The following is a 26022-nucleotide window of genomic DNA, read 5'->3' as shown; positions in this document are numbered from 1 at the left end:
CCACTTAGAGAGGGCTGTAAAGCACTGTAAAGTTGTATATAAGTCTATTGCTATTGCCCTTCCTTCCTTCCTTCCTTCCTTCCTTCCTTCCTTCCTTCCTTCCTTCCTTCCCCACCTACCTACCTACCTACCCTTCCCACCTTCCTACCTATCTACCTTCCTTCCTCCTTTGCTTACTTACTTAGTTACTTGTGGTTAGAATGCAGTATTGCAGGCTAACTCTGCCCACAGCCATGAGATCGAACCTGACCTGGCAAGTCAAGGTTGACTCAGCCTTCCATCCTTCCGAGGTTGATAAAATGAGGACCCAATTTGTCGGGTCAATAGGCTGACTCTGTAAACCACTTAGAGAGGGCTGTAAAGCATTGTAAAGTTGTATATAAGTCTATTGCTATTGCCCTTCCTTCCTTCCTTCCTTCCTTCCTTCCTTCCTTCCTTCCTTCCTTCCTTCCTTCCTTCCTTCCTTCCTTCTTTTCTTGCTTACTTACATACTTACTTATGGTTAGAAAGCATTATTGCAGGCTAGCTCTGCCCGCAGCCATGAGCTCGAACCTGACTTGACTGGCTCAAAGTTGACTCATCCTTCCATCCTTCTGGGGTGGCTAAAATGAGGACCCAGATTGTTGGGGCCAATAGGCTGACTCTGTAAAACTGCTTAGAGACGGATGTAAAGCACCATGAGGTGGTATATAAGTTGAAGTGCTATTGCTATTGCTAATTTTTCCCTCCTAGGCTCCGTCTTCATGATGGCAAGCTTATAAAGGATCGCCGTTATCACCTCCGCACCTACCCGAATTGCTTCGTGGCCAAGGAGCTCATCGACTGGTTGATCGACCACAAAGAAGCCCCTGACCGTGAGACAGGCATCCGGCTGATGCAGAAGCTCATGGACCACGACATTCTTCACCATGGTTGGTGAACTTCTTAATTCTGGTTACATTTTTCCCAATGACATGAAGGTGCCTTATCCAAATGGTCTGGCAGTTCTCTGAGTTTTGGCCAATCACTGGGAGACTGTGAGTTCTAGTTCTACTTTAAGCAGGAAAGCGGACTGGCTGACTTTTTGCTAATCGCCAGGAGACTGAATTCTGCTCTCATTTTAGGCATGAAAGCCAGCTGCGTGCCTTTGAGTCAATCACCAGGAGCCTGTGAATTCTAGTCCTGATTTAGGCAGGAAAACAGGTTGGCTGAGTTTTCACCAATCACCAAGAGGCTGAGTTCTGCTCCCATTTTAGGCATGAAAACTGGCTTAATGACTTAGAGCCAGTTACCAGGAGACTATGAGTTCTAGTTCTGCCTTAAGACATGAAAAATGATTTTGGATCATTCCCTCTCTCTTAGCTCCACCCATCTCAAAAGGGTTATTGTGGTAAAATAAGAGGAGGAAGGTATATTAGGTATTCATTACCTTGAATTACATGTAAAAACAATAAACGAACACCAGATAAAACACACAAATTCGCCCTGTAATTACTTCCTTACAGGTGAAATGCAACAGAGCCTTTCTAATAATTTGGGAGTTTGCATTTCTGAGTCTTCTTTATGAAGTTGCTTTATATTTCTACTTTACTGACAATCTCTTCCTGTTAAAGAGATTCACGTGTGAGTCTTTATATTATTTGTTTTCTGAAAAGCATAAATTGGTATATCATCCCCAAGTTGGGGGAAACTTATGCTAGAGTCCTTAAGGATGTGAGTGAGGAATCAAGAATAAATCTGTAAAATAAAAAGTTTTTTTTTTTTAAAAAAAAATCTTATTCTTTTGGGAGTTTTCTTCGCCGACAGCTGGAAATTCTTGAAGGGGTGAAGGTTTGTTTCTTTAAAAAAGAAGGGGAGACTTCAAGCCCATCACAAAGAAATCAACCATTGGGGTAGAAATGCTTGCTGGGGAAAAAAAAAATTAGGTGTTTCCTGCTTGGTGAATATCCCTTTTCAAGATTAACTGGCAGAGGCCCCGCTACGAAGCCTGGGACTATCCCCACCTCCAAATACGCTTCAACTATTTGGAGATGGCTCAAAATCCAAATATGAAGGTTGTGGGATATTTCCTCACGGCTTTCTGGGGCCGAGGAAGAACAGTCAACAAAAGCTTGGACCAGCTCTGCGTGTATCTGAGAACTTCATGTGTAAACACAGAACAGGGTAAGGAATTTCTACCTTGATGGGGCATGTAGGTGGGGTGGTCAAAACCCAAAAATCCGAGGAACTGAAGTCTTCTTTGATGGCTTTTCCTTCATGGACACGAAGCAAACATTCCACAGACACCGATGCATATTTTCGGGGCTGTAGTGCAGTGAGCAAATAGGATAGTTGGCCCGCCCGGGGAGGGGGGGGTGCTTTTCAGAAAGGTAGCTAGATGAGGATGCCCCAAAGGTGCTTTTTTCAAGAGGCAACTGGACTTCCTTGTTTTTCCTCTGAAGATGCTTCGCTTCTCGCCCAAGAAGCTTCTTTAGCTCTGACTGGATGGTGGGGAACGGAAGGATTTATAGTCCTTGCAGACAGCTGGTCATTTGCATCCTTTTAAGAGAGTCCTTGAGGCCACTTGGAGATTTATCTGTGTCCTCGTCCACTGGTTAATTGTCGTCACTGTTAGAAAGTTTCTCTGTGACGACCCGGGGGCGTGGCACAAAAATAACAAAAGTCACCGAAGTAGATAAATTCCCTTTAATGCCTCCAACTTGGCCCCCAATGTCCAGTTGTTTTTATAAGAGATCAAACTCTTCTAAAAACAGCCTACGAAGGGAAGAAATACAGTCCGAACCCAAAGTAAAGATAATTAGAAATTTTAAAAAAACCAACACAAACCACACTGAAGTAATTAACACGACAGGCCAGGATGATACATTGCAGACTTCCAAAAGATAATGCAGCATCCACAGTTGGGAGGGTGCCAAAACCCAGATAAGCCTCAACAAAGATAATGCACGCTTTGCTTCCAGCAACTTTGCCCTGAAGTTTGCCCTTTTAAACAGACTTCCCAGCTGCAGCTCATGAAGGGGATCAGGGCCCTTTCCTCTCCCGTAAGCCACGTTGCTCCCTTCTCCGTTCCTCCCTGCATGCCCTAGGATGAAGAGGGGATGGCCCTGGGTCTTCCTCTGAATGCCCAGCCAGACTGTGCCCTTCCCCCGTTTCTTCCACAGCCACCGGAGCCACACTCCCACTCCCTGTCAGCTGCTCAATCTCCCCCTCAGAATCAGACTCCAACAAGGGCATGACATTCTCCTTAGTTCCAGGTTGCTTCTCTCCTTGATTAGTTTCCATCCATTGTTTCTTCTCCTGCTCTCCTGCTTTGCAGAATAAATTGACCCCCCTCCTCTTTGTGGCCTCCTCTTAGATCCCACGACACCAGGACAATGCAAATGTTAGAAATACACACCCTCTGTCCCACCATCATAAGATCTTCTTTCGCGACCTTATGCCAAGCAAAGTCAACGGGAAGGCCGGATTCCCTTCACAAGTTCGCTAACTTAACAACTGCAGTTAACCATGGTGGCAGGAAAGGTCGTAAAATGAGGCAAAGCTCACTGAACAACTGCCTCGCTCAGCAGCGGACATTTTGGGCTCAATTGTGGTCGTAAGTCAAGGACTATCTATTCAAAAGTGTCACATGTAAACACTTTGCCAAGTTCAGCAATGAGGTGGTAGATAACAAGAGCACAGAGCGGGATTTAATGGACGGGCCATCTGTTCTCCAATGGGGGAATGTTTGCAGAATCTGTCCCTTCTGCCTGAATTAGGCAGCAGCTCGGTAAACATTCAGTTTCACACAGCCTGCTGCAGCATCCGTCTCGAAATAAACGAAATGCTGCTGTGGGGCTCCGGTGGAAGTGCAATTAGTTTGGGGTTAATTATTAACACTCACAGAGCCAGTTTGGCCTAGCTGGTAAAAGCATCAGGCGTGAAACTTGAGAGAGGGTGAGTTCAACTCCCACCTTGGGTACATAAATAAGATAAAATAAATTAAAGCAAAATGAAAAAAAAATGATTCATGATCTCTGTCATATCTTTTAGTAAAATCATTTAATATATGTCTGTCTGCCTGCTTGTCTATCATCATCTGTCATCTATCTATCTATCTATCTATCTATCTATCTATCTATCTATCTTAATCCTTTATCTCTATCTTTCTATGATCCATCTATCATCTATTTATCTCAATCATCTATCTGTCTATCTCTCTCTCTCTCTCTCTCTCTCTCTCTCTCTCTCTCATCTATCTATATCTATCTGTCTGTCTGTCTGTCTATCATCTATCTATCTATCTATCTATCTATCTATCTATCTATCTATCTATCTATCATCTATCTATCTAACTATCATCTATCTATCTTAATCCTTTATCTCTATCTTTCTATGATCCATCTATCATCTATTTATCTCAATCTGTCTGTCTATCATCTCTCTCTCTCTCTCTCTCATCTATCTATATATCTGTCTGTCTATCATCTATCTATCTATCTATCTATCTATCTATCTATCATCTAAATCTATCATCTATCATTTACAATCTATTTATCTCAATCATCTATCTATCATTTATCTATCATCTATCTATTATTTATCATCTATTTATCTCAATCATCTATCTATCTAAATTTAGATACACACACACACACACACACACACACTGGTAGTACTCAACTTATGACTACAACTAAGTCCAAAATTTATGTTGCTAAGTGAGACATTTGTTAAGTGAGTTTGGCCCATTTCATGACTTTTCCTGCCAGAGTTGTTGATTAAGGCATTGCATTTGTTAAGTGAGTAACCTGTTTGTTAAGTGAATCCGGCCTCCCCATTGACTTTGCTTTTCAGAAGGTCACAAAAGGGGATCATGTGACCCCGGGACACTACGACCGTCATAAATACGAACCAGTTGCCAAGGGTCTGAATTTTGATCACATGACCATGGGGATGCTGCGACGGTCGTAAGTATGAAAAACGGTCATAAGTCACTTTTTTCAGTGCCGTTGTAACTTCGAACAGTCACTAAACAAACTTATAAGTCAAGGACTCCCTGTAATCCTACCAAATGTACTTTTGCATTTTTGTCTCTGTTGGAGCCCAGCCTGCTTTTCGAAGTGGAGGGCGGGCGGGGGTGTGTGTGAATGGTCCGACCTGGGCCTCAAAGCTCGGGAGGGGGCTAAGAATGGTCTTAAACGCTTTTCAGTCTGTGACGAACACTCGGACTACAAGGACGCTAAGCTCCTCTATCGCTTCCGCAAGGATGATGGGACCTTCCCGCTCAACAAGGAAGTCAAAGTGTTCCTGAGAGGACAAAGCCTCTACGAGACGTACGTGAGCCCTCCCCCCTTCCTGGTCCTTCGGAGGTTCGGGTGGAAACCCATGAACTACATTTATTCCCTGGGCTTTAATTTGGGTGAGGGGTGGGGGTGGGATTTGGAAAAAAAAAGGATATAAAGGGAACTCCTTCCTTAATCCCTCCCTCCCTCCCTTTCCCCTCCCTCTCTCTCATCTCTTTTCTTCCTCTCATCTCCTTTCTTCCTCATCTCTTTTTTCCTCTCCTTTCTCCCTCTCATCTCTTTTTTCCTCTCCTTTCTTCCTCTCATCTCTTTTTTTTTCCTCTCTTTTCTTCCTCTCATCTCTTTTTTCCTCTCTTTTCTTCCTCTCATCTCTTTTTTCCTCTCTCTCTTTCTTCCTCTCATCTCTTTTTTCCTCTCTCTCTTTCTTCCTCTCATCTCTTTTTTTCCTCTCCTTTCTTCCTCTCATCTCTTTTTTCCTCTCCTTTCTTCCTCTCATCTCTTTTTTTCCTCTCCTTTCTTCCTCTCATCTCCTCCCTCCCTCATTTCCCATCTCCCTCCCTCCTCCCTCTCCGTCCCTCCCTCCCTCCCTCCCTCTCATCTCTTTTTCCCCATCTCCTCTCATCTCTTTTTTCCTCTCATCTCTTTTTTCCTCTCATCTCTTTTTTTCCTCTCATCTCCTTTCTTCCTCATCTCCTCCCTCCCTTATTTCCCATCTCCCTCCCTCTCATCTCTTTTCTTCCTCTCATCTCTGCCCTCCCTCATTTTCAGGGGTGGGCTGCTACCAGATCTCCCCGGTTTGGGAGAACCCGTAGCTAGTTTTATCGCTGGTTCTGCAAACCGGCATATCCCACCCCTGGCTGGCCCTGCCCACCCTGTCCCTCCCCTCCCAGGAGTCCCCATGCGCCTCGTTTGGATGCCAGGTAAGTGCAGGCCCCGCCCAGAGGCTCAAGGAGGGTGAAAAATGAGCCTCCCCTGGAGCCAGGGAGAGGGTGTTTTCCTCCTCCCGGAGGGTCGAGGAAAGCCTCCGGAGCCTAGGGAGGGTGCAAAAAGGGCATTCTGGAAGTTCCGGAAGGCTGAAAACGGGCCTCTTTCCAGCCTCGGGAGGCTCAAGGAAAGGCTCTGGAGCCTGGGGTGGGTGAAAAACGGGCCTCCGCTGTGGTGCAAGAAGCTGACTAGGCCATGCCCACCATAGCCATGTCAGAAGCCAGACCGAGAACCGGTTGCTGATATTTTTGAAGGCCACCCCTGCTCATTTTCCATCTCTCTCCCTCCCTCCCTCCCTCCATCTCATCTCCTTTCTTCCTCTAATCTCTTCCCTCTCTCATTTCCCATCTCCTTCCTCCCCCCTTTCTGTGGAGGAAGGAAGGAAAGAGGGAGGGAGGGAGGAAGAAGGTATTTTATAACTAGATGGATTTGCAAAAAAATTGAGAGAAAAGGAAGGGAGAAAGAAAGAAAGAAAGAAAGAAGGAAGGAAGGAAGGAAGGAGGAAGGAAGGAAGGAAGGAAGGAAGGAAGGAAGGAAGGAAGGAAGGAAGGAAGGAAGGGCATAAAAACTGGGTGACTTTGGGCCAATCACCAGGAGGTTATGAGTTCTAGTCCCACCTTAGGCACAGAAGCCAGCTGGTGACTTGAGGCCAGCCACTCTCTCTCCCAGCCCAATCCACCTCACAGGGTTGTTGTTGTTGTTGTTGTGGGGAAATAGGAGGAGGAAGGGGCGTTAGGCTTGTTCGCTGCCTTGAATTATTTATAAAAAATAATAAAGGCGGGACATAAATAAATATCTCTAAAGTGGCTGTGCAAAAAGGTAAAGACAAAATGGCAAAATTTTCTGAGACACAACAGAACCCTTGCTGCAAACTGGCACAGAATTCCCGTGCTTTTGCATAACTTGGCAAACGCCTTTTGAAAAGCTTTGCCAAGAAAACGGCAGGGACTATTCACTTTGGTGGCGTTGCACTCTCTCTGGATCTGAGGACTAATTCAGGCACTTGTCAGGAGCCAAAAAAACCCCCCAAATTAAAACAGTAAATAGAGAAATTAAGTAGGCTTATACTGCCCTCCAGTGGTGATAGGTGAATTAGAATCCTTCTAAAAATCTTTATAGAAAACCTCATTTCTGGCACCTCATTTTTCGTTTGACGTGGCCTGGAATTACAAGGAAGTCCTCGTTTAGTGACCGTTCAAAGTTATAATGGAACTGGAAAAAAGTGATAGGCCTCTAGAACAGTTTTGCTCAAACTTGACAACTTTTAAGGTGTCTGGATTCGCCTCCCAGAATTCCCCAGCCAGCCATTGAGATCCTTTCCAATTCTGTGATTCTATGATTGTCCCACTCCTGGTGCAGTTCTTTAACCATTGTACTTTCTCTCTTTTAATTTTGCTGATCTATTTTGGAAGAAATGATTAGCTAAACATTTACACCTTCTATTAGATTAGAGATCAGATCTGTTAAAAAAATTGAATCCCACCCCTGATTTAAAAGACAATAGATACAAAGACCTTGACTTACACCAGTTTGGTTAGTGACTGTTTGAAGTTACAACGGCACTGAAAAAAAAAGGGTCTCGTGTGACCATTGCAACATCCCCGTGGTTACTTGATTTGCATTCGGATGCTTGACAACTGACTCACATTTATGACGGTTGCAGTGTCCCAGGAGGGTCAGGTGATCCCCTTTTGTGACCATCTGACAAGCAAAGTCCCTGGGGTGAAACCAGAGCCACTTAACAACCGGGTGACTAACTTACTAACTGCAATGATTCACTGAACAAATGAGGCAAGAAAAGTTGTAAAATGGGGAAAAAAATCCAGCGAATTTCTCACTTATCAACATAAATGTTGGCCTCAGTTGTGGTCGTAAGCAGAGGTGGGATTCAAATTTCTGAACTGGTTCTGTGGGCATGGCCTAATTTGTGGGTATGGCTTGGTGGTCATGTGACTGGCTGGGCATGGTTTGCTGACTGGGTGTGGCTTGGGGGGTCACGTGACTGGCTAGGCATGGCTTGTATGTAAATATTGTAAATATTAAAAAAAGAGCAACTTTTACCCAAAATCAGGCAAAGCAGGCAGGCAGGCAGATTAAGTTGCTCACAGAATCACAGATTCACTTAGAGATCTATCTATCTGCCATCCGCTAGCTGAGTCTGCACTGAAAAATAGAAGCTTCAGTCCTAAGGAAGGTTTTGCTTTGCTTTTAGATTAGCTAGAAAGCAAGAAATCCAACAATTTCCTGCTTTCTAGCTAATTTAAATCTTCTGGCACAGCAGAACAGCTGAGGGTCGGGGGGGGAAGGAAAATTAGCAATTTAGCAGGCAAGTTTGATGATGCGCATGCCAGATAAGGAGTGAGTGGGTGGGGAGGGTCGGGGTCAGCCAGTGGTGCAATTTGGCAGTTCTCTGAACTGGGCAGAATCATAACAACCTGTTCTATAGAACCGGTCCGACCAGGTAGAATTCCACCCCCTGATCATAAGTTGAGGACGACCTGTAGTCTTGGACTTAGAACCATTACTTTCTCAGAAATAGTGTACAGTCTTCTGTTTGGGTGTGGTGGGGGGGTTGGACTAGATGACCTACAAGGTCCCTTCCAACTCTGTTAATCTGTAAATCTGGCAATCATTTCAAGCTGCAGGAACACCTGAAAAAGGTGACTTGTGAGCGGTCCTCCTCACGCTTTTACCATTATTGAAGCTTTTGCACAATCTTCACTAAACGAGCTGTTTAGTGAGCTCACTAAACGAGCGGTTGTAAATGGAAGACCAACTGCACTCCTGCCCAATTGGACTTGAATTTGTTGCATGTCTGAACTGTATTTGTGGATTGTTTAACTCAACAGATATCCTTGTTTCTCTGTCTCCTGGTCTGTTGATTGTAGGCTGATCGGCATGGACAACTCCATTCTCAAAGCCAGAGAAGAGAACCTGGTTAAATACCAGAGGAGCTTTTTGGGGTGTGAGATGGTGGACTGGCTGGTGGAGGAAGGGGAGGTCGCAAACCGGAAGGAAGCTACGGAACTCTGCCAAACCCTCCTTGAACACGGGATCATCCAGCACGGTATATATGCATAGGAAATAATAACCCTGAGAAGGTGGCACACGAGACTGGAAAAGGGGAGAGAAGAGAATATTGGTAGCTGAGAGTTAAACTGTAGGGTTTCTTGGTGCTCTCTGAGCTTGGAGGTTTTCTTACAGACATTTCATTACCCACCTAGGTAACATCATCAGCGCTGCAAGGAGTGGGGTTTGCACTGATGAAGACACCTAGCATGGTTAGGAAATGTCTGCAAGAAAACCATCAAGCTCAGAGAGCACCAAGGACCCCAGTCCTCCTTCTCCTCCTCCTCCTCCTCCTCCTCCTCCCCTCCTCCTCCTCCTCCTCCTCCTCCTCCTCCTCCTCCTCCTCCTCCTCCTCCTCCCCTCCTCCTCCTCTCCTCTTCCCTTCTAGCACCTAGTTTGGTAATGAAATGTCTGCAAGAAAACCACCAAGCTCAGAGAACACCAAGGACCCTACAGTCGCTGTCTTCCTCCTCCTCCTCCCAAACCTCACTCCCTTTTAGTACTGATGAAGACACCTTGCATGGTTATGAGACATCTGCTAGAAAACCACCAAGCTCAGAGAGCACCAAGGACCCCACAGTCCTCCTCCTCCTCTTCCCTCGTTCCCTTCTAGCACTGATGATGTTACCTACTTTGGTAATGAGACATCTGCAAGGAAACCACTAAGCTCAGAGGACCCCGCTGAAGAGCTATGTGGCCTAATGCAGCGGCTCCTGATCTTTTGGGGGACCAGGGACCGGTTCTGTGGAGAGATGTTTTCCCGTGGACCGGAGAGAGTGTGGTTTCACATGCTGCCAGCATCCTGCTGATGGGGCTTCGCTTATTTGCGAGGCCTGGTTTTATGGTGTGCTGTGGCCCAGTGCCAGTCCATAGCCCTGGGGGTCAGGGACCCCTGGCATAATGGTTTGAATAGTAGTAGTCTCAACTTATGACCATTTTAACAATTGTTTGAAGGTGCTAAAGAGTGACTTACGACCATTCCTTGCACTTGTGACCATTACAGCATTAGAATAGAATGGAATAGCAGAGTTGGAAGGGACCTTGGAGGTCTTCTAGTCCAGCCCTCTGCTTAGGCAGGAAACCCTACATGCCACTTCAGACAAATGGTTATCCAACCTCTTCTTAAAAACTTCCAGTGTTGGAGCATTCACAACTTCTGGAGGCAAGTTGTTCCACGGATTAATTGTTCTCACTGTCAAGAAATTCCTCCTTAGTTCCAGGTTGCTTCTCTCCTTGATTAGTTTCCACCCGTTGCTTCTTGTCCTGCCTTCAGGTGCTTTGGAGAATAGCTTGACTCCCTCTTCTTTGGGGCAGCCCCTCAAATATTGGAAGACTGCTATCATGTCTCCCTTAGTCCTTCTTTTCATTAAACTAGACATACCCAATTCCTGCAACTGTTCTTCGTATGGTCCCATGGTTCATTCCCACAGTCATGTGATCAACATTTGGGCACTAGATAACCAACATGTATTTATGATGGTTGTAGCATCTCGGGGTCAAGTGACGGTTATTTGTGACCTTCCCAGGGTCTTCTGACAATGCCAGTTGCTGAATTTTGATCATGTTGACCACAGGGGATGCTGCAACGGACGTTAAGTGTGAACAAACGGTCATTAGTCCCTTTTATCAGCCCCTCTTTAACTTTGAACAGTCGCTAAATGAATGGCTGTAGGTCAAGGACTTACCTGTAGGTTCTTTCTTTCCACAGTCTCCACTCCGTGCCATTTTGATGACCGGGATCTCCTCTACCAGTTTCGTATCAATTTCCGACGAAGGAGGCGACTCACTGAACTGCTCAGTGAAAGTTTGCAGAGGACCCTTTCGGACAGTCCGGATAGTCCCTTCTGCCTCCGAAAGTTGAACCCTGAGCAAGACCCCTCCAGCTTCCTGTCAGGTACCTGTATCTGAAGATATTGGGCGGGGGGAGCAGGAAGGAAAAAGGAGGAGGAGGAAAGGAAGAAAGGTAGGAAGGAAGAGAAAGAAGGGAGAATGGAGAAGCAGGGGAAAGGAAAGGAAAGGAAAGAAGAGAGGAAAGGAAGAAAAATAGTAAAGAGAAGGAAGGAAAATAGGAGGAAAGGGAAGGGGAAAGGAAAGGAAAGGAAAGGAAAGGAAAGGAAAGGAAAGGAAAGGAAAGGAAAGGAAAGGAAAGGAAAGGAAAGGAAAGGAAAGGAAAGGAAGAAAAACAGGAAAATAAAGGAAGGAAAGGAAGGAAAACAAGAGGAAAGGGAAGGGAAGGGAAGGAAAGGGAAGGAAAGGAAGGAAAATAGGAGGAAAGGGAAGAGGAAAGGAAAGGAAAGGAAGAAAAACAAGAAAAGAAAGGAAGGAAAGGAAGAAAAACAAGAGGAAAGGAAAGGAAAGGAAGGAAGAGAAATTGGAGGAAATGAAAGAGGAAAGGAAAAGAGGGGAAGAAAGGAAATAGAGAAGAAAGGAAAGAAAATGAAGAAGGAAAGAAAGGAGAAAGGGAAGGAAAAAGGGAAGGAAAGGAGTAGAGGAGAGGAAAGGAAAGGAAAGGAAAGGAAGAAGAAAGGAGAGAGGGGAGGAAACCCCAAGGATGGAGGAAGAGAAGGAAATGAAGGAAAGAGCAGGAAGAGGAAGGAGGGAGGAAAAGAGAGGAGAAGGAGAAGGAGGAGGAGAAGAAAGAAAAGGAAGAATCCTCCTTTGGAGGAGGAATAGAGAAGGACAAATATCCTTTGAATAAGACATCAATCTGGTTCCATTATCCAGCTCTACTTCTTCATTTATCCCAGCACTTAATTAAAAAAAAATAAATGTTGTAATATGCCCACAGTCACCTACGTGTGAACTGGGCAGGGAATACACATTTGTTTAATACATAAACGCATACATGCACATATACATACATGCACACACAAAAAAACCAATTTTTGAAAAACTGCACATTCCCTAATATTCTCACACTGTTTCAGCTTTGCAAATCCTATTCTCCAGATAATGGGAGAATCTGCGATCTGCCAAGCCTGGACTTGTATACTTTCTCCATTTACAGCCTGCAGAAAATATGCATGCTTGTTTGAACAAGTTTCACCCAAAATATTTGATTTTGCACCATTTTTTAAAAAAAATAATGACACATTTAGACGAAACAAAATGCCATAATAATATCATATATCGGTTGTGCACACTTTCTTTAAAGCATGCGTTCCAAGATACATTTTATTGAATATATTTCCTTGAATAGCTGTTGAAAACAGAACAGTGAACATCAACAAAACAGTTTTTGGAAAAAAGAAAAAGACTTTTAGGAGCCAGATGGCTGGTAATTAAAGAACTATGCTGGACAGATGTCAGTTGAATATATATTTTTTGTACGAAAATTTGAAATCATGACAGATTCTCCCTTATCTCAACTCCTGGCCCTCAGTTGCTTAGAATAGCAACCCAGGCTATAAAGCCTGAGCTACAAATCCATTTATATTTTCACCCTGTGCTATTATTGCTATAACTACAATTTTGCCCAGATTCAGAAAAGAATGTTATTTATTAATCTAGAAAGGCTAAAGAAATAAAAACTCGTTTCACTACAGAACGTGAAATGCTGCAGTTTTGGTCAAATGCTGCACACACTTACACTTACACACACACACACATAAGAGAAAAAAGAGAAAAACAATACGGGAACACAACATCGAAATACATATGTGTAATAATAAAACGTGTAGTAAGTGCTTAAAATAAGTGAAAAAGTAGAACAGGAAAAATAAGCAGAGTATAATAGGTTGTTACGAAGGTGAAGAGTTACAATTTCAATTTATGTTTATTTATTGCAAAAATTGTGCAAACACACACAAACACACACACATAAATAGATTCTTTGAGTTATGATATGACCAACCTGATTTTACGACCTTTTTTGCTCTGGTTTTGTTACGAGTGCATTTTTGCTGAAAACCAGAAATCAGTGCTGGGTTTTAACTGACTATATTTTGCATGCGTTGCCTGCATTGAGCAGGGGGTTGGACTAGAAGACCTCTGGGGTGCCTTCCAGCCATAGAATTCTACATTCCATGTCATATTTTATTAAATTTATCCATAAAAAGTTAATGCATGTGGCTCCCTCCCTTTGGAACACCATCCCTACAGAGATTAAGTCTGGCCTCAATGTTTGACACTCTTACTGTACATAGGCGCTGAAGTTGGAAGATGATTAAAGGCCTGGAGACTAAAACATATGAAGAATGGTTGCAGGATTTGGGTTTGGTTAGAGGAAAAAAAGAACTAGGGGGGAACATGATAGCAGTATTCCAGTATTTGAGGGGCTGCCACAAAGAAGAAGAGGGGGTCAAGCTATTTTCCAAAGCTCCAGAAGGCAAGCCAATAAACAACTGGCTTCAAAAGCAGGTGTCAAACTCGCGTTGTCATGGTGTCGTCATGTGACGTATTGGGACTTTTCCCCCCATTGCTAAACTGGGCGTGGCCAGGATGTGGGGCATCCGCCCCGTGAGCCACGAGTTTGACAGCCCTGTTTTAGACGGTCATTGAGGCCACTGGGAGGTTTATCTGTGTCCTCAGGGTCACCTGAGTAAATGCTCCTGGTTCCTGCAGTCTGCAATTTTTCCCTCTGGATATCCATTCCTACTCCCACACCATTCAAAGGATGTTCATCCCAAAGTGTATAGCTAAAAGTCCGTAAAATATAAATCCTTCCGTTCCCCACCGTCCAGTCAGAGCTGAAGAAGCTTCTTGGATGAGAAGCAAAATGTCTTCCAAAGAAAAAAAAACCAGAAAGTCCAGTTGCCTCCAGAAGAAGCACCTTTGGGACAACAACCATGACCTGGATGACGGAGAATCTCTACAGACTTTTAGACTGGAGAGTCACTTGCCTGAAATGGTATAGGGCAGTGATGGCTAACTCTTAAAGTTTGCTGCAGAAATTCAAGTCCAGGAAACACACAGATGACTGACTCACAGGATCATTAACTTCTTTATAAACATATTAATATGAGTAAAGTTTACAATACCATCTGTAGATTCTTTCAACGTAACATTACACAAACAGCAAGCAGCAGCTCAGAGCAGATACCAGTTCCAGTAAGCAAGCAAGTCAGTTTAGTTTCACTTTCAATTCTTAGCAAGGCACACAGAGCCAAACCACACCCAGGCTGTCAGCTCCCATTGGCTGGACTGTTGCCATGCTTACTTTGTTAACCATGTCTCTGCCAGTTAATGAATATACTCAGACGCTAGCCTTTTCAGCACCAAGTGCCCAAAGTGTGTGCGTGCATCCTCAAAATCAGGGGTCCCCAACCACTGGTCACCGGACCGGTACCGGCCCGTGGAACATTTTCTACTGGGCTGCAAAGCTTGGGCGCCACCATCTTGTTTCGACAGAGCTTCCAGGTTTTTGGTTGCTTCCGGGTTTTCAGTCGGAAAGCAGTGTTTGGGTGCTCGTGCCTTAGTTTTGTCGAAGAGGGCGGGGGGCGGCTTCGAACGAAGAGCTGTCCCAATGGCGGTGGAGTCTCGCGTTACTCAGGTACCGGTCCGTGGAAGAATAAATAATCGTGAAACCGGTCCCTGGTTTTAAAAAGGTTGGGGGCCACTGCTCAAAATGCAACACGCATGCCCCGGGCATGCCCCCTGCCCCCCCCAGGCATGCTCATGTGACCCCCCCCGTGTCCCCTGTGCATGTGTCTATGACCCCTATGCATGCTCAGCAGAGACCTGAAGATCAGCTGGCCGGCAGAAGATGCGCACACATATGCACAGCAGAGCTGAGCTGGGAGATGGCTCGCGTGCCCAAAGAGAGGGCTCTGTGTGCCACCTCTGGCACGCATGCCATAGGTTCTCTATCACAGGTATAGGGTCTCTTGGTTGAGCAGGGGGCTGGACTAGAAGACCTCCAAGGTCCCTTCCAGGTCTATTCTGATTCAATTGGCCTGGGGGGAGCCCAGAGTAGCAGAATAACAAAGTTGGAAGGCTCAAGCAAGGGATCCTATACCATTTTAGATGTTTCTCTTCCTGCTTTCTGGTGCTTCGGAAAACAGGCTGACATACCCCCCCCCCTCAAGTGGCTCATTTGATTGTATATTGTCATCAGGAAGGTGGAGAGTTACTGTTTTTTTATTCCTTTATATTGGGTTTTGTAAGCCTTCCAAGGACGCGGTGGCTCAGCGGCTAAGACTCTGAGCTTGTCGATCAGAAAGGTCAGCGGTTCGAATCCCTAGTCCCGCATAACGGAGGGAGCTCCCGTTCCTTATCCCAGCTTCTGCCAACTTAGCAGTTCGAAAGCACGTTAAAAAATGCAAGTAGAAAAATAGGGACCCCTTTGGTGGGAAGGTAACAGCGTTCCCTGCGCGGTCGATGTTTCGTCGTGCCAGCCACGTGACCATGGAGACGTCTTCAAAGAGCGCTGGCTGTTCAGCTTTGAAACAGGGATGAGCACTGCCCCCTAGAGTCGGAAACGACTAGCACGTATGTGCGAGGGGTCACCTATACCTTTACGAAGCCGCCCAGAGTCACCGAGAGTGAGTGGGCAGCCATATAAATCTTCTAAATAAATAAGAAATAAACATTTATAGTAATCCACTCATATGATCAGTAGCAGGTTTAATCAGGTCTTTAATCCACAAGGGGGGCATAGACACTTCTTTACCACGCTGCCGTATTAGTCTTTTAGCCATAATAAGGACGTGGGGAATCAATCCATCTGCATTGTCTGGTTGCCAATTTCTATGTACTAAGTATAACACTGAACATGGTTTATTTTTCAGTCCAAACCAATAAGGAAATCAAAATTGTCTCAGCTGTCCGAAGAAGCAGTGTGACTTCATTGGCTGGAGGATCCAGTTTCTATTACAACCTCTCCCCAAACCTGGGACAGGTGCCGGCTGTTGAGTGCAATCCTAAATCGGGTGAGCCGTTCTTCCTTATGTCTGTGGAGCTTCTCAGTCCTCCAAGCCAGTGGTCCCAACCACCGGGCCCCGGACCGGTACCGGTCCATGGATCATTTTGTACCGGGCCGCCTATTTTGCTTGGGCGCCGCCATCTTGTTTCGACGGCGCTTGAGAAAGTGCTTCCGGGTGAGCTTGTCGGTCGTCAGTTGGAAAGCGGCATTTGGGTGCTGAAGGAATCCTCACGCCTTAGTTTTGTCGAAGGGGGGGGCGGCTTCAAACGAAGAGCCGTCCCGATGGCGGTGGAGTCTCGCGTTACCGATCCGTGGATCATTTTGTACATTTTGTACCGGGCCGTGGTACAAGAAAGGTTGGGGACCACTGCTCCAGGCCGTGGTTGTCCCAAAGTGATTTTTTTTTCCCAAGAGGCAACTGGGCTTTCTGGTTTTTCTGTGAAGACGTTTCGCTTCTCATCCAAGAAGCTTCTTCATTTTCCCTTATGTTTACTTTCCCTTGTAAAATAAGTGAAACAGGAAGTGGCATCACGAATGGGGATTGTATAACTATAGCAATAGCACTTAGACTTATAAACCCTCTAAGGCAGGGGTCCCCAACCACCGGTCCCTGGACCAGTACCAGTCCGTGGAACAATTTCTACCAGGCCGCCGGTTTGCTGGGTGCCGCCATCTTGTTTTGATGAAAAAGTGCTTCCGGTGAGCTTTTCCGGGTAGAAAGCGGCGTTTGGGTGCTGAAAGAATCCTCGCGCCTTAGTTTCATCGGGGGGGTGTGTGTGGCTTCGAACAAAACTAAGGCATGAGGATTCTTTCAGTACCCAAGGCAGGGCGAGCCGAGCGACCGTCCCAAAGCCGTCCTGAAGCCCATCGACACAGGTACAAAGGAGGAGTTGAAGGTGGCAGGGAGAAGTGGGGGACGGCTGGCCGGCCAGTTGCTCGGCTTGGCTCACCTTGCCATGCGTGCTGATGCCGGTACCGGGCTGCAGATGATTTTGTGATGCCGGTACCGGGCCGCGGATGATTTTGTGATGCCGGTACCAGGTCGCGGCACAAAAAAGGTTGGGGGCCACTGCTCTAAGGGGTTTACAGAGTCAGCCTCTTGCACCAAACAATCTGGGTCCTCATTTGAGCCACCTTGGAAGGATAGAAGGCTGAGCCAACCTGGAGCCTGGTGGGATTCAAAGTGCCAAATTGCAGTCATCTGGCAGAAGTAGCCTGCAGTACTGCACTCTAACCACTGTGCCACCATGACTCATTATACAGGTAATCCTCAACTTACAACCATTCCTTTAGTGTCCGTTCAAAGTTACAACAACACTGAAAAAAGTGACTTATGACTGTTTTTCACATTTAATGATGGCTGCAGCATCCCACGATCACGTGATCAAAATCGGGACACTTGGCAACGTGATTGATTGAATGTGGCCTAGAGCTGGAGCTCTCGCCTCACAGTCAGGTGAAGGCTGTGAGTTCGATCCTAGGTAGAGACTAATATTTGGAATAGACTCTCCTGCTTGATCAGGGGGTTGGACGAGATCAGGGGTCTCCAACCTTTTGGACCTCAGGGACCACCAAACTCATAATTTTAAATCCTGCAGACCACTAATATGAATTTTGAATGACAGTGGCTTGCAGATGTTTTCTCAGAGTCCCTGCAGAAAGCAGCAGAGACCCCAGGAAAATACCCAGAAAAGTCTGCAGGAAAATTTCCTGTTTTCCTACCAATCGATTATTCTTTATTTGAGATTGCAGGATACTGTCTCCAGCTCTGTTCTCAGGGGGAGAGAGAGAGAGAGAGAGAGAGAGACTGACTTTTGCCTTCATGCAAGGAAAGCAGTAGAAGCAGCAGAAGTCTTTCTTTCTCTCCCCCAAACTCTGCAAGAATGGCACAGCCTCTTGGAGCAGGAGGCCTTGCAGGGTCCCAAAGACTCATTTCTGGCGGAGTTTGGGAGAGAGAAAGAAAGACTTTGGCTGCTTCCCTTGCGTGCAGCCAAAAGCAGAAGAAGAAAGAAGCAGAAAGAAGCAGCTCGGTGGCCAGGCCAGGTGTGTGGGGTGAGTGGGGCAAGTTCCCCCCTTCTGCCCTTTCCCCCCCTTCCCTCACTACCTCAAGTTGTTCACAATGAAAGCGATGCAAGCCTTGTGTTCCTGCAGGCCATGTGGGCAGTGCAGCCTTGTGTTCCTGTGCAGCCTGGATTAATTGCTTTAGGGGAAATGCTTTGGGGGTGACATTTTTTTTTTGCGGACCACCAAAATGTTCTGGTTGGCAACTACTGGACTAGATGACTGCCAAGGTTCCTTCCAACTCTGTTACTCTATGATCTCTAGAATTATATTTTTGATGATTGCAGCCTATTGAGGCGCACAACAACCGATGCAAATTTCAGTGCAAACCTGAAGGAACAAAAACCGTTTCGGAACCAAGAACCAAACTTGACATATTTGCAAAAATGATCAGTTGAGACAACTTGAAATGGACAGTCAAGATGACTTGCAAATAATCACAGGTGGTGCTCAACTTACAACTGTTTCTTTAGTGACCGTGCGAAGGTACAACATCACTTGAACAAAAGGACACGACCATTTTTTCACACTTATGACCGTGTCAGCATCCCCATGGTCACGTGATCAAAATTCAGATGCTTGGCAACTGGTTCACTCTTACGACGGTTGCAGTGTCCTGGGGTCATGTGATCCCCTTTTGCGACCTTCTAACAAGCAAAGTCAAGGGGAAAGCCTGATTCACTTAACAACCGGGTTACTTCCTTAACCACTGCAGTGATTCACTTAACAACTGCGGCAAGGAAGGTCATAAAATGGGGAAAAAACTTACTTAAATAACTGTCTTGCTTAGCAATAGAAATTTTGGGCTGTAAATTGAAGACTACCAGTAATGTAACTGATCTGCCTATCATATTTTCCCCTTTTCTTTTTGTTTTAAAAAATAATATCTTTATTAAATTTCAGAATCAAACATTCAAATACATGTGGACATAACAGGGGAAGGGAATATAATATCATAAAAGTGACCCATAATTACAACCAACACATTGAAGGGCCTTCAAATGTCTTTTAGTTTTGAGGATAATCAGTAACGATTGATTTGTTCATTAAATTTATGTGCTGCCTGTCTCGCCTAGTGATTCCCACAACCACCAGGGGTGGGATTCTACCGGTTTGGACCAGTTCTATAGAACCGGTTGTTATGATTCTGCACAGTTCAGAGAACCAACAAATCGTGCCCCTGGCTGGCCCCACCTCTCTCCGCCCGCCCCTACTTTCCCCGCCCAGCCAGTCCTTATCATGCATGCACAACACCGCACGCATGCCCAATGTCACTAACTGCATTCTTCCCCACCCAGTCACTCCATAAGATATTTCTTTTCCCCCTCCCGACAATCAGCTGTTCTATGATTAACTGTACTGGGATTCCCCTCACTTCACCCAGGAAGCTTCCCTGAGGCCCAGGAAGGCAAAAAATGGAGGGGGGCCCTCATTCTTTGACTTCCTGGGAGCAAAACGCCCCACCAGGAGGCTTCCCTGAGGCCCAGAAGGTCCAAAAAAATGGGGGGGAGGGGGAATTGCTGCAGAAAGCCACGCCCACCCAGTCACATGGCCACGCCCACCTAGCCACGCCCACAGAACCGTTTGTTAAAAAAATGTGAATCCCACTCCGGACAACCACCTTCTAAATTTAAGCGAATAATACCAAAGTTTTAAAATACTAATAATCAACTTTCTAAAATACCCCTATTTTCATAAAACATTAGTCTCTTGATTTTAATGTAACAGAGAACCAGAGGTGGCATTCAGCCGGTTCTGACCAGTTCTGGAGAACCGGTAGCGGATATTTTGAGTAGTTCGGAGAACCGGCGAATCCCGCCTCTGACTGGAGATTTCACAGTCTCCTTCCCCTGCCACGCCCACCAAGCCACGCCCACAGAACCGGTAGTTTAAAAAAAAATTGAATCCCGCCACTGCAGAGAACGCATTGTCAAACGTGATGAACCTGATATTTGAAAAGCTGGAATATTTCTCTCATCCAATCCAATCTAATCTTCCATTTTTCTCTCTTTCCATGCAAGTCTTGAAGAGACCCATCACCAACGAAGAGCTTTTGACACCCGGGGCACCTTATATCAAGAAAACACTGACAGTGAGTGTGCAGGTCACCAAGTTAGCCGTGTTGCTGAAATCCAACTTTTTGACTGTTGTGCGGTAACTCAGAACACCCCTGACTGCCATTATTTGTGGCTAAAAGTTTCACCTCAAGGCCATTTCCTAGTGAAGTGATGGACACATCCATGTCACATCTTTGACAACGGTGTGATAAATCATCTTCCACTCTTTTATTCCAGCATGGCTTTTGACTTCTCAGTCTATCTCAGTTTCTCAGTCTTGGCTACTCTTAAGAGGTATGGACTTCGACTCCCAGAATTCCTCAGCCAGCTGGGGAATTGAAGTCCACACCTCTTAGAGCAGAGGTCTCCAAACGTGGCAACTTCAAGACTTGTGGACTTCAATTCCCAGAATTCCTCAGCCAGCATATTCTGGGAGTTGAAGTCCACAAGTCTTAAAGTTGCCAAGTTTGGAGACCTCTGCTCTAAGAGTGATCAAAGTTGAGAAATACTGCTCTATCTTAAGATTGAGATTTAAGATTGATGATGTAATTATGGCATTTTTTCATAGCATCAACCAAAGATGACCTGCCAAGTTTCCCATCCTTAATTTTTGATGACTTTGTGGAAACAACCACAAAGTTCTTGATATGGGTATCAGAGTCATTTGCCATTGCCTTTTTTCCCAAGATGCATCTTGACTTCCTATCAGGCAATAACATTCCATGGATATATAGATAATCATCTCTTCTTCTTCTTCTTCTTCTTCTTCTTCTTCTTCTTCTTCTTCTTCTTCTTCTTCTTCTTCTTCTTCTTCTTCTTCTTCTTCTTCTTCTTCTTCTTCTTCTTCTTCTTCTTCTTCTTCTCTTCCTCTTTCTCATTCTCCTCCTCCTCCTCCCCTTTGTCCTTTCTCCTTCCTTCTGTGCTCTCCTCCTCCTTGTTTACCTTCTTATTTGCAGATTGTAGGTGATGCAGTTGGCTGGGGTTTTGTAGTCCGTGGAGGTCAGCCATGCCACATCCAAGCTGTAGATCCAGGAGGACCAGCTGCTGCTGCTGGCATGAAGGTACTAGATTTGAGCCTCATGAATTAAGATCTATTGAAACTTCATCTCTGATTCCTTTCCCAGGCAAAGGATCTTCCATCGGAGTGGGATCTTACCGGTGTAACTACCGGTTCAGTTGGATCGGATTGCCATTTGTCAGAAATGGTGTAGGGTCTCCCACTTGGGCAGGGGGGGGTTGGACTAGATGACCTACAAGGTCCCTTCCAACTCTCATTATCTGTTACAGAGAAAGAGAGCAAAAGAGAGCGCGTGAAAGAGAGAGAAGAGAGGGATGATAAGAGTGTTGTTTAGTTCAGGGGTGTTTTACTGGTCTCTGTTTTTCTTCTTTTTTCAGGTCTGCCAATTTGTCTACTCAGTGAATGGAATGTATGTTTTACACTTGGATTATCAGACGGTGAGCAACCTCATTGTGACAGGACCTCGGACTCTTGTGCTCGAAGTTATGGAAGAAGATGAATGAAGTCCCTCCCCCCCGTCTCCCCAACATTTTCAGATCAGCCCCCACTTTGCCAGCTGTGGAAGAGCCAATCCATCTCCCTGAACCCTAAAAACATTGGTGGGTCCTCCCCCCGCACCTTATCTATTACTTTCTCAACCTCAGCAAGCTAAAGATGTATGGACTTCATGGCTGGCTGGGGAATTCTGGGAGTTGAATCCACATATCCACATACTGAAGAAGTGAGGGACAAAGAAGAAGGAATCGGGCTATTCTTCAAAGCACCTCAAGGCAGGACAAGAAGCCACGGATGGAAACTAATGAAGGAGCGAAGCAACCGAGAACCAAGGAGAAATTTCTTGACAATTAGAACAATTAACCAGGTTTGCCTCCAGATGTTGTGAATGCTCCAACACTGGAGGTTTTTAAGAAGAGATTGGACAACCGTTTGTCTGGAATGTTATGAGGTTTCCTGCCTGAGCATGGGGTTGGACTAGAAGACCTCCAAGGACCCTTCCAACTCTGTTATTCTGAAATGCAGCTTGGCAATTCAGAGATGATTTTTGAAGATGTGCTCCTGAAATGGGGTGAACCTAAGAAGGTCATTTTTAAAAAAACGGTCTCATAAATTTGACAGTAGATTGCAAACTCATTACCTCTTTCTCGCATTCCCTCTGTCTATGACAGAGAAATGAAGGAAGAATAAGAATTTTGCAAGATTATTGCACGATGCTGTCAAAAATGCCTCTGCACCTTGGGAAAACTATATGCAGTAGCTAGCAGAAAAATAAACTTGTGATTTGAACAAGATTCTTAAAAAGGGATAAGTAGCTAAAGGAGAAACTATGAAATATAGGTATATACATAAAGGTAGTCCTCTGTGTATGACCCCAATTTATCCCAAATTGCTAGTGAGACTGCTGTGAAGTGAATTGTGAATTGTGCCTCATTTTACGACCTCTATGGGGTGGCTTAGCCCCAAAGTCAGCTGGCTCGGGGCGCTCCAGTAGCGAGCCCAGGCAGAAACCACACACGATCGCGGATTCCTGTCTGCCGCCGAAGCCCTGCAAACTGGAAGTCCCAGAAGCATGCATGAGTGTTGATGACATTATAGTTATTGGAAGTTAAGACACCCTGTTCAAGGGGCATAATAAATGTGGAAAGGGGCATTGCGGGAGAGAAAATACTGACCTGCAGATTCAGTACAGGTAGTCCTTGACTTACAACCGGTATTGGGGTCCAGAATTTCTGTTCTTAAGCAAAGCAGTTGTTAAGTGAGACATGCCCAATTTTACGACCCTTTTTTGCCACTGTTAAGCAAATCACTGCAGTTAAATGCATCACACAGTTGTCAAGGAAATCCAGCTTACCCCATCAGAAGACAGCTGGGTATGTTGCAAAGGGTGATTAAGTGACTAGAATGCTGAAACTGTCATAAGTACATGCCAGTTGCCAAGCATCTTGAATTTTGATCATGTGGCTATGAGGGTACCATCATGATTGTGAGCATACCGGTTATAAGTTGCTTTTTAAAATGCTCCTGCGATGTCGAACAGTCACTGAAGAATAGTTTTAAGTTGGGCACTACCTTATTCTCAAATGAGTTGTTTCTCTCACCATAATTTTTCAGTTAGTCTCCAACATACTTGTTGGAAATCTATAGCCCTTCCAGATGTTGATGAAGTATATGGGTAGTCCTTGACTTCTGACCAAAATTGAGCCCCAAATTTCCATTGATAAGCCTTAGGAAGACCACACCTAGAGTACTGCATTCAGTTTTGGTCACCACACTATAAAAAAAGGGAGGTTGAGACTCTAGAAAGAGCGCAGAGAAGACCAACCAAGATAATTAGGAGACTGGAGACTAAAACATACAATGAACGGTTGCAGGAACTGGGCCTGGCTAGTCTAGGGAAGGAAGGACCAGGGGAGACATGATAGCAGTTTTCCAATATTTGAGGAGATGCCACAGACAGGAGGAATGGGTCAAGGCCAGACAAGGAATAAAGGATGGAAACTGAACAAAGAGAGATTCAACCTGGAAATAAGGAGAAATTTTCTGACAGCGAGAAAAGGAGGCCCAGACAAAGTCTACCAGATTTCTGCTTGGAGACATCTCTGCATTGTTTCAAGCCTAAAGAGAAGAGAAGTTCTGCAGATGTTTCTTAGCAGCACGTGGCCGCCTTCTCTGCAAGGATAGCACAGCTGCTAAAAAGACAATGAAGAATGGATGGAAACTGATCAAGGAGAGATTCAACCTGGAAATAAGGAAAATTTTTTCGGATAGTGAGAACAATCAACCCATGGAACAGAAGTTGCCTTCAGAAGTCATGGGAGCTTCATCACTGGAGGCTCTCAAGAAGAGACCGGACTGCCATCTGTCAGAAATGGTGTAGGGTCTTCTGCTTGGGTGGGGGGCGGGGAGGTTGGACTAGATGACCTACAAGGTCCCTTACAATTCTGTTATTCTGAACTCAGGAGTGGTGAGCTAGGCCGGCTGAAGAAGAAATTTCCCAGCAGAACAATTAACCAGCGGAACGGCACGCCTCTAGAAATTGTGAGTGCTCTAACCCTGGAGAACTTTAAGAAGAGATTGGACAACCATGTGTCTGAAATGATATAGGGTTGCAGCTTGAGCAGGGGGTTGGACTAGAAGACCTCCAAGGTCCCTTCCAACTCTGTTATTCTGTCAAAAGCTGACCTCCAAGAACTTCTACAATTTTCCCGTCTATTTTCTTCTCGCTGCTCCTTCTTTCTTTCTGATGAAACAAACGTGTCTTTTAAGAATCAGTCAGGGCACGTCATTGTATGCCATTTGCCGTAATTTCATGTTGCTTCTATTTTTGGAGCGTCAAAAGAATGACACTTATTTTTGTAGGCCCCCCCCTCTCTTTCACACACACACACACACACACACACACACACACACACACACACCATTCCTCAATACTTTCTTTGACTAAATCCGCCATTGTTTTGAGCTGGATTTGTCTGCTTGGATGACCAGGAATAGAAAATTCCACCCAGAATTAATATAGCAGGGCTGATAGTGACCACTTCCTGTCCTCTTGGGTCCTGTTGAATTTTTCATGAAGGGCTTTTCAGAAACCTGAAAGCGAGGCTTTTTAATTTTTTTATTTTTTTTTCTTTAAAAACAAAACAAAACTGGATTTCTTCAGCTGACGAATGAATGAGTTAGCCCCATCACTTCCTGCTTTTAAAAATCGTCCCAAATCGTCTCCTCAGTAACATGACATATTGTAAGCTTCCCAAAATTGTTGGGCGTGAGATGGGCAGCAAATAAATTGCATAAATAAACAAACAGGCAAACAAATCCCTACACAGCGAAAGGAAAGTTAAGCAAATGCTTGAGCTGGTTTGACAACTTTTATCTTGGTTTTAACTTTACTTCCTGAGAGGTCAGGCAATCTTCCCAACAACGCCGGGAGCTGTTAGGCACATTTCTATTTTTGATGATTGCCGATAGAACAAATTCAGAAGTGAAATTGTGAAGACTGACGCCTATTGTGTTCATTTTATTCTATTGTAGAGTGGAGTCAAGTAGAGAGTAGAATATGAGTGTAGTATAGAGTGGAATGTAGAACGGAGTGTAGACTACAGTGCAGTGGAGTGGAGTATAGAGTAGTATACTCCATTCTATACTACTAGAGTGGAGTGGAGTGGAAAACAGAGAGTAGAGTACAGAGTAGAGTAGCATATAGAGTGGAGTGGAGTAAACAGAATGTAGAATAGAGTGTAGTGTAGAGTAGAATGGAGAGTGTAAGGGAGAGTGGAGAAGAGATGAGTGTAGGGTGGAGTGGAGTAGAGTACAGTAGAGTGTAAAATGGAATGTAGAGTAGAGGAAGGTAGAGTAGAGTAAGTTTTATTTGACCATGTGTGATTAGACACAAAAGGAATTTGTCTCCAGTGAAGAAGCTCTCAATGTACATGCAAAGCAACAGAGCTTTCAAGTGTACTTATTATTTTAATATGATACAAATAAGAAGTATGAAGTGTACTTATTATTGAGCTTTTACTTTTCATCAAATGGATTTGCTTGCTGTATTTAGATATTAATTGTGCTCTACTAAATGTTTTGGGGGAGATTGGCAGAGTATAGTTATCACTGATAAATAGCTAGCCCAAATGTATTTTGCTATGTTAGAAGCTTATGATCCTTTTTTTAAAAAAAACTTACTTCTTTTGGGTTCCAAGAATCCAAAAAGGA

General features: G+C 44.9%; 2 protein-coding genes across 5 annotated transcripts in view; one reads left to right on the top strand and one right to left on the bottom strand.

Moving 5' to 3' along the window:
- The window catches only part of LOC113434293 (DEP domain-containing mTOR-interacting protein-like), a 38273-nt gene extending 13338 nt beyond the window's left edge, over window positions 1-24935 (top strand). For all 4 annotated transcript variants that reach the window (XM_087928895.1, XM_087928893.1, XM_026697363.2 and 1 more), the window contains 8 exons: window positions 733-911; window positions 5171-5294; window positions 9137-9315; window positions 11026-11211; window positions 16046-16186; window positions 20262-20332; window positions 21254-21358; window positions 21693-24935. In XM_087928895.1, coding sequence (XP_087785021.1) covers window positions 875-911; window positions 5171-5294; window positions 9137-9315; window positions 11026-11211; window positions 16046-16186; window positions 20262-20332; window positions 21254-21358; window positions 21693-21818 — 969 coding nt within the window. In that variant the 5' untranslated portion in view covers window positions 733-874 and the 3' untranslated portion in view covers window positions 21819-24935. The remainder of the gene's footprint in view (window positions 1-732; window positions 912-5170; window positions 5295-9136; window positions 9316-11025; window positions 11212-16045; window positions 16187-20261; window positions 20333-21253; window positions 21359-21692) is intronic.
- Window positions 1-26022, bottom strand: part of NKAIN4 (sodium/potassium transporting ATPase interacting 4) — a 354886-nt gene that overhangs the window by 238917 nt on the left and 89947 nt on the right. The gene's annotated exons all lie outside the window — the stretch shown is intronic.

Source organism: Pseudonaja textilis, chromosome 3 (assembly GCF_049901715.1).
Source record: "Pseudonaja textilis isolate UNSWEBS1 chromosome 3, rPseTex1.2, whole genome shotgun sequence".
Lineage (NCBI taxonomy): Eukaryota > Metazoa > Chordata > Lepidosauria > Squamata > Elapidae > Pseudonaja > Pseudonaja textilis.
Note: the sequence above shows the minus strand (reverse complement) of the source record. Positions and strands in the feature narration are given on the sequence as shown.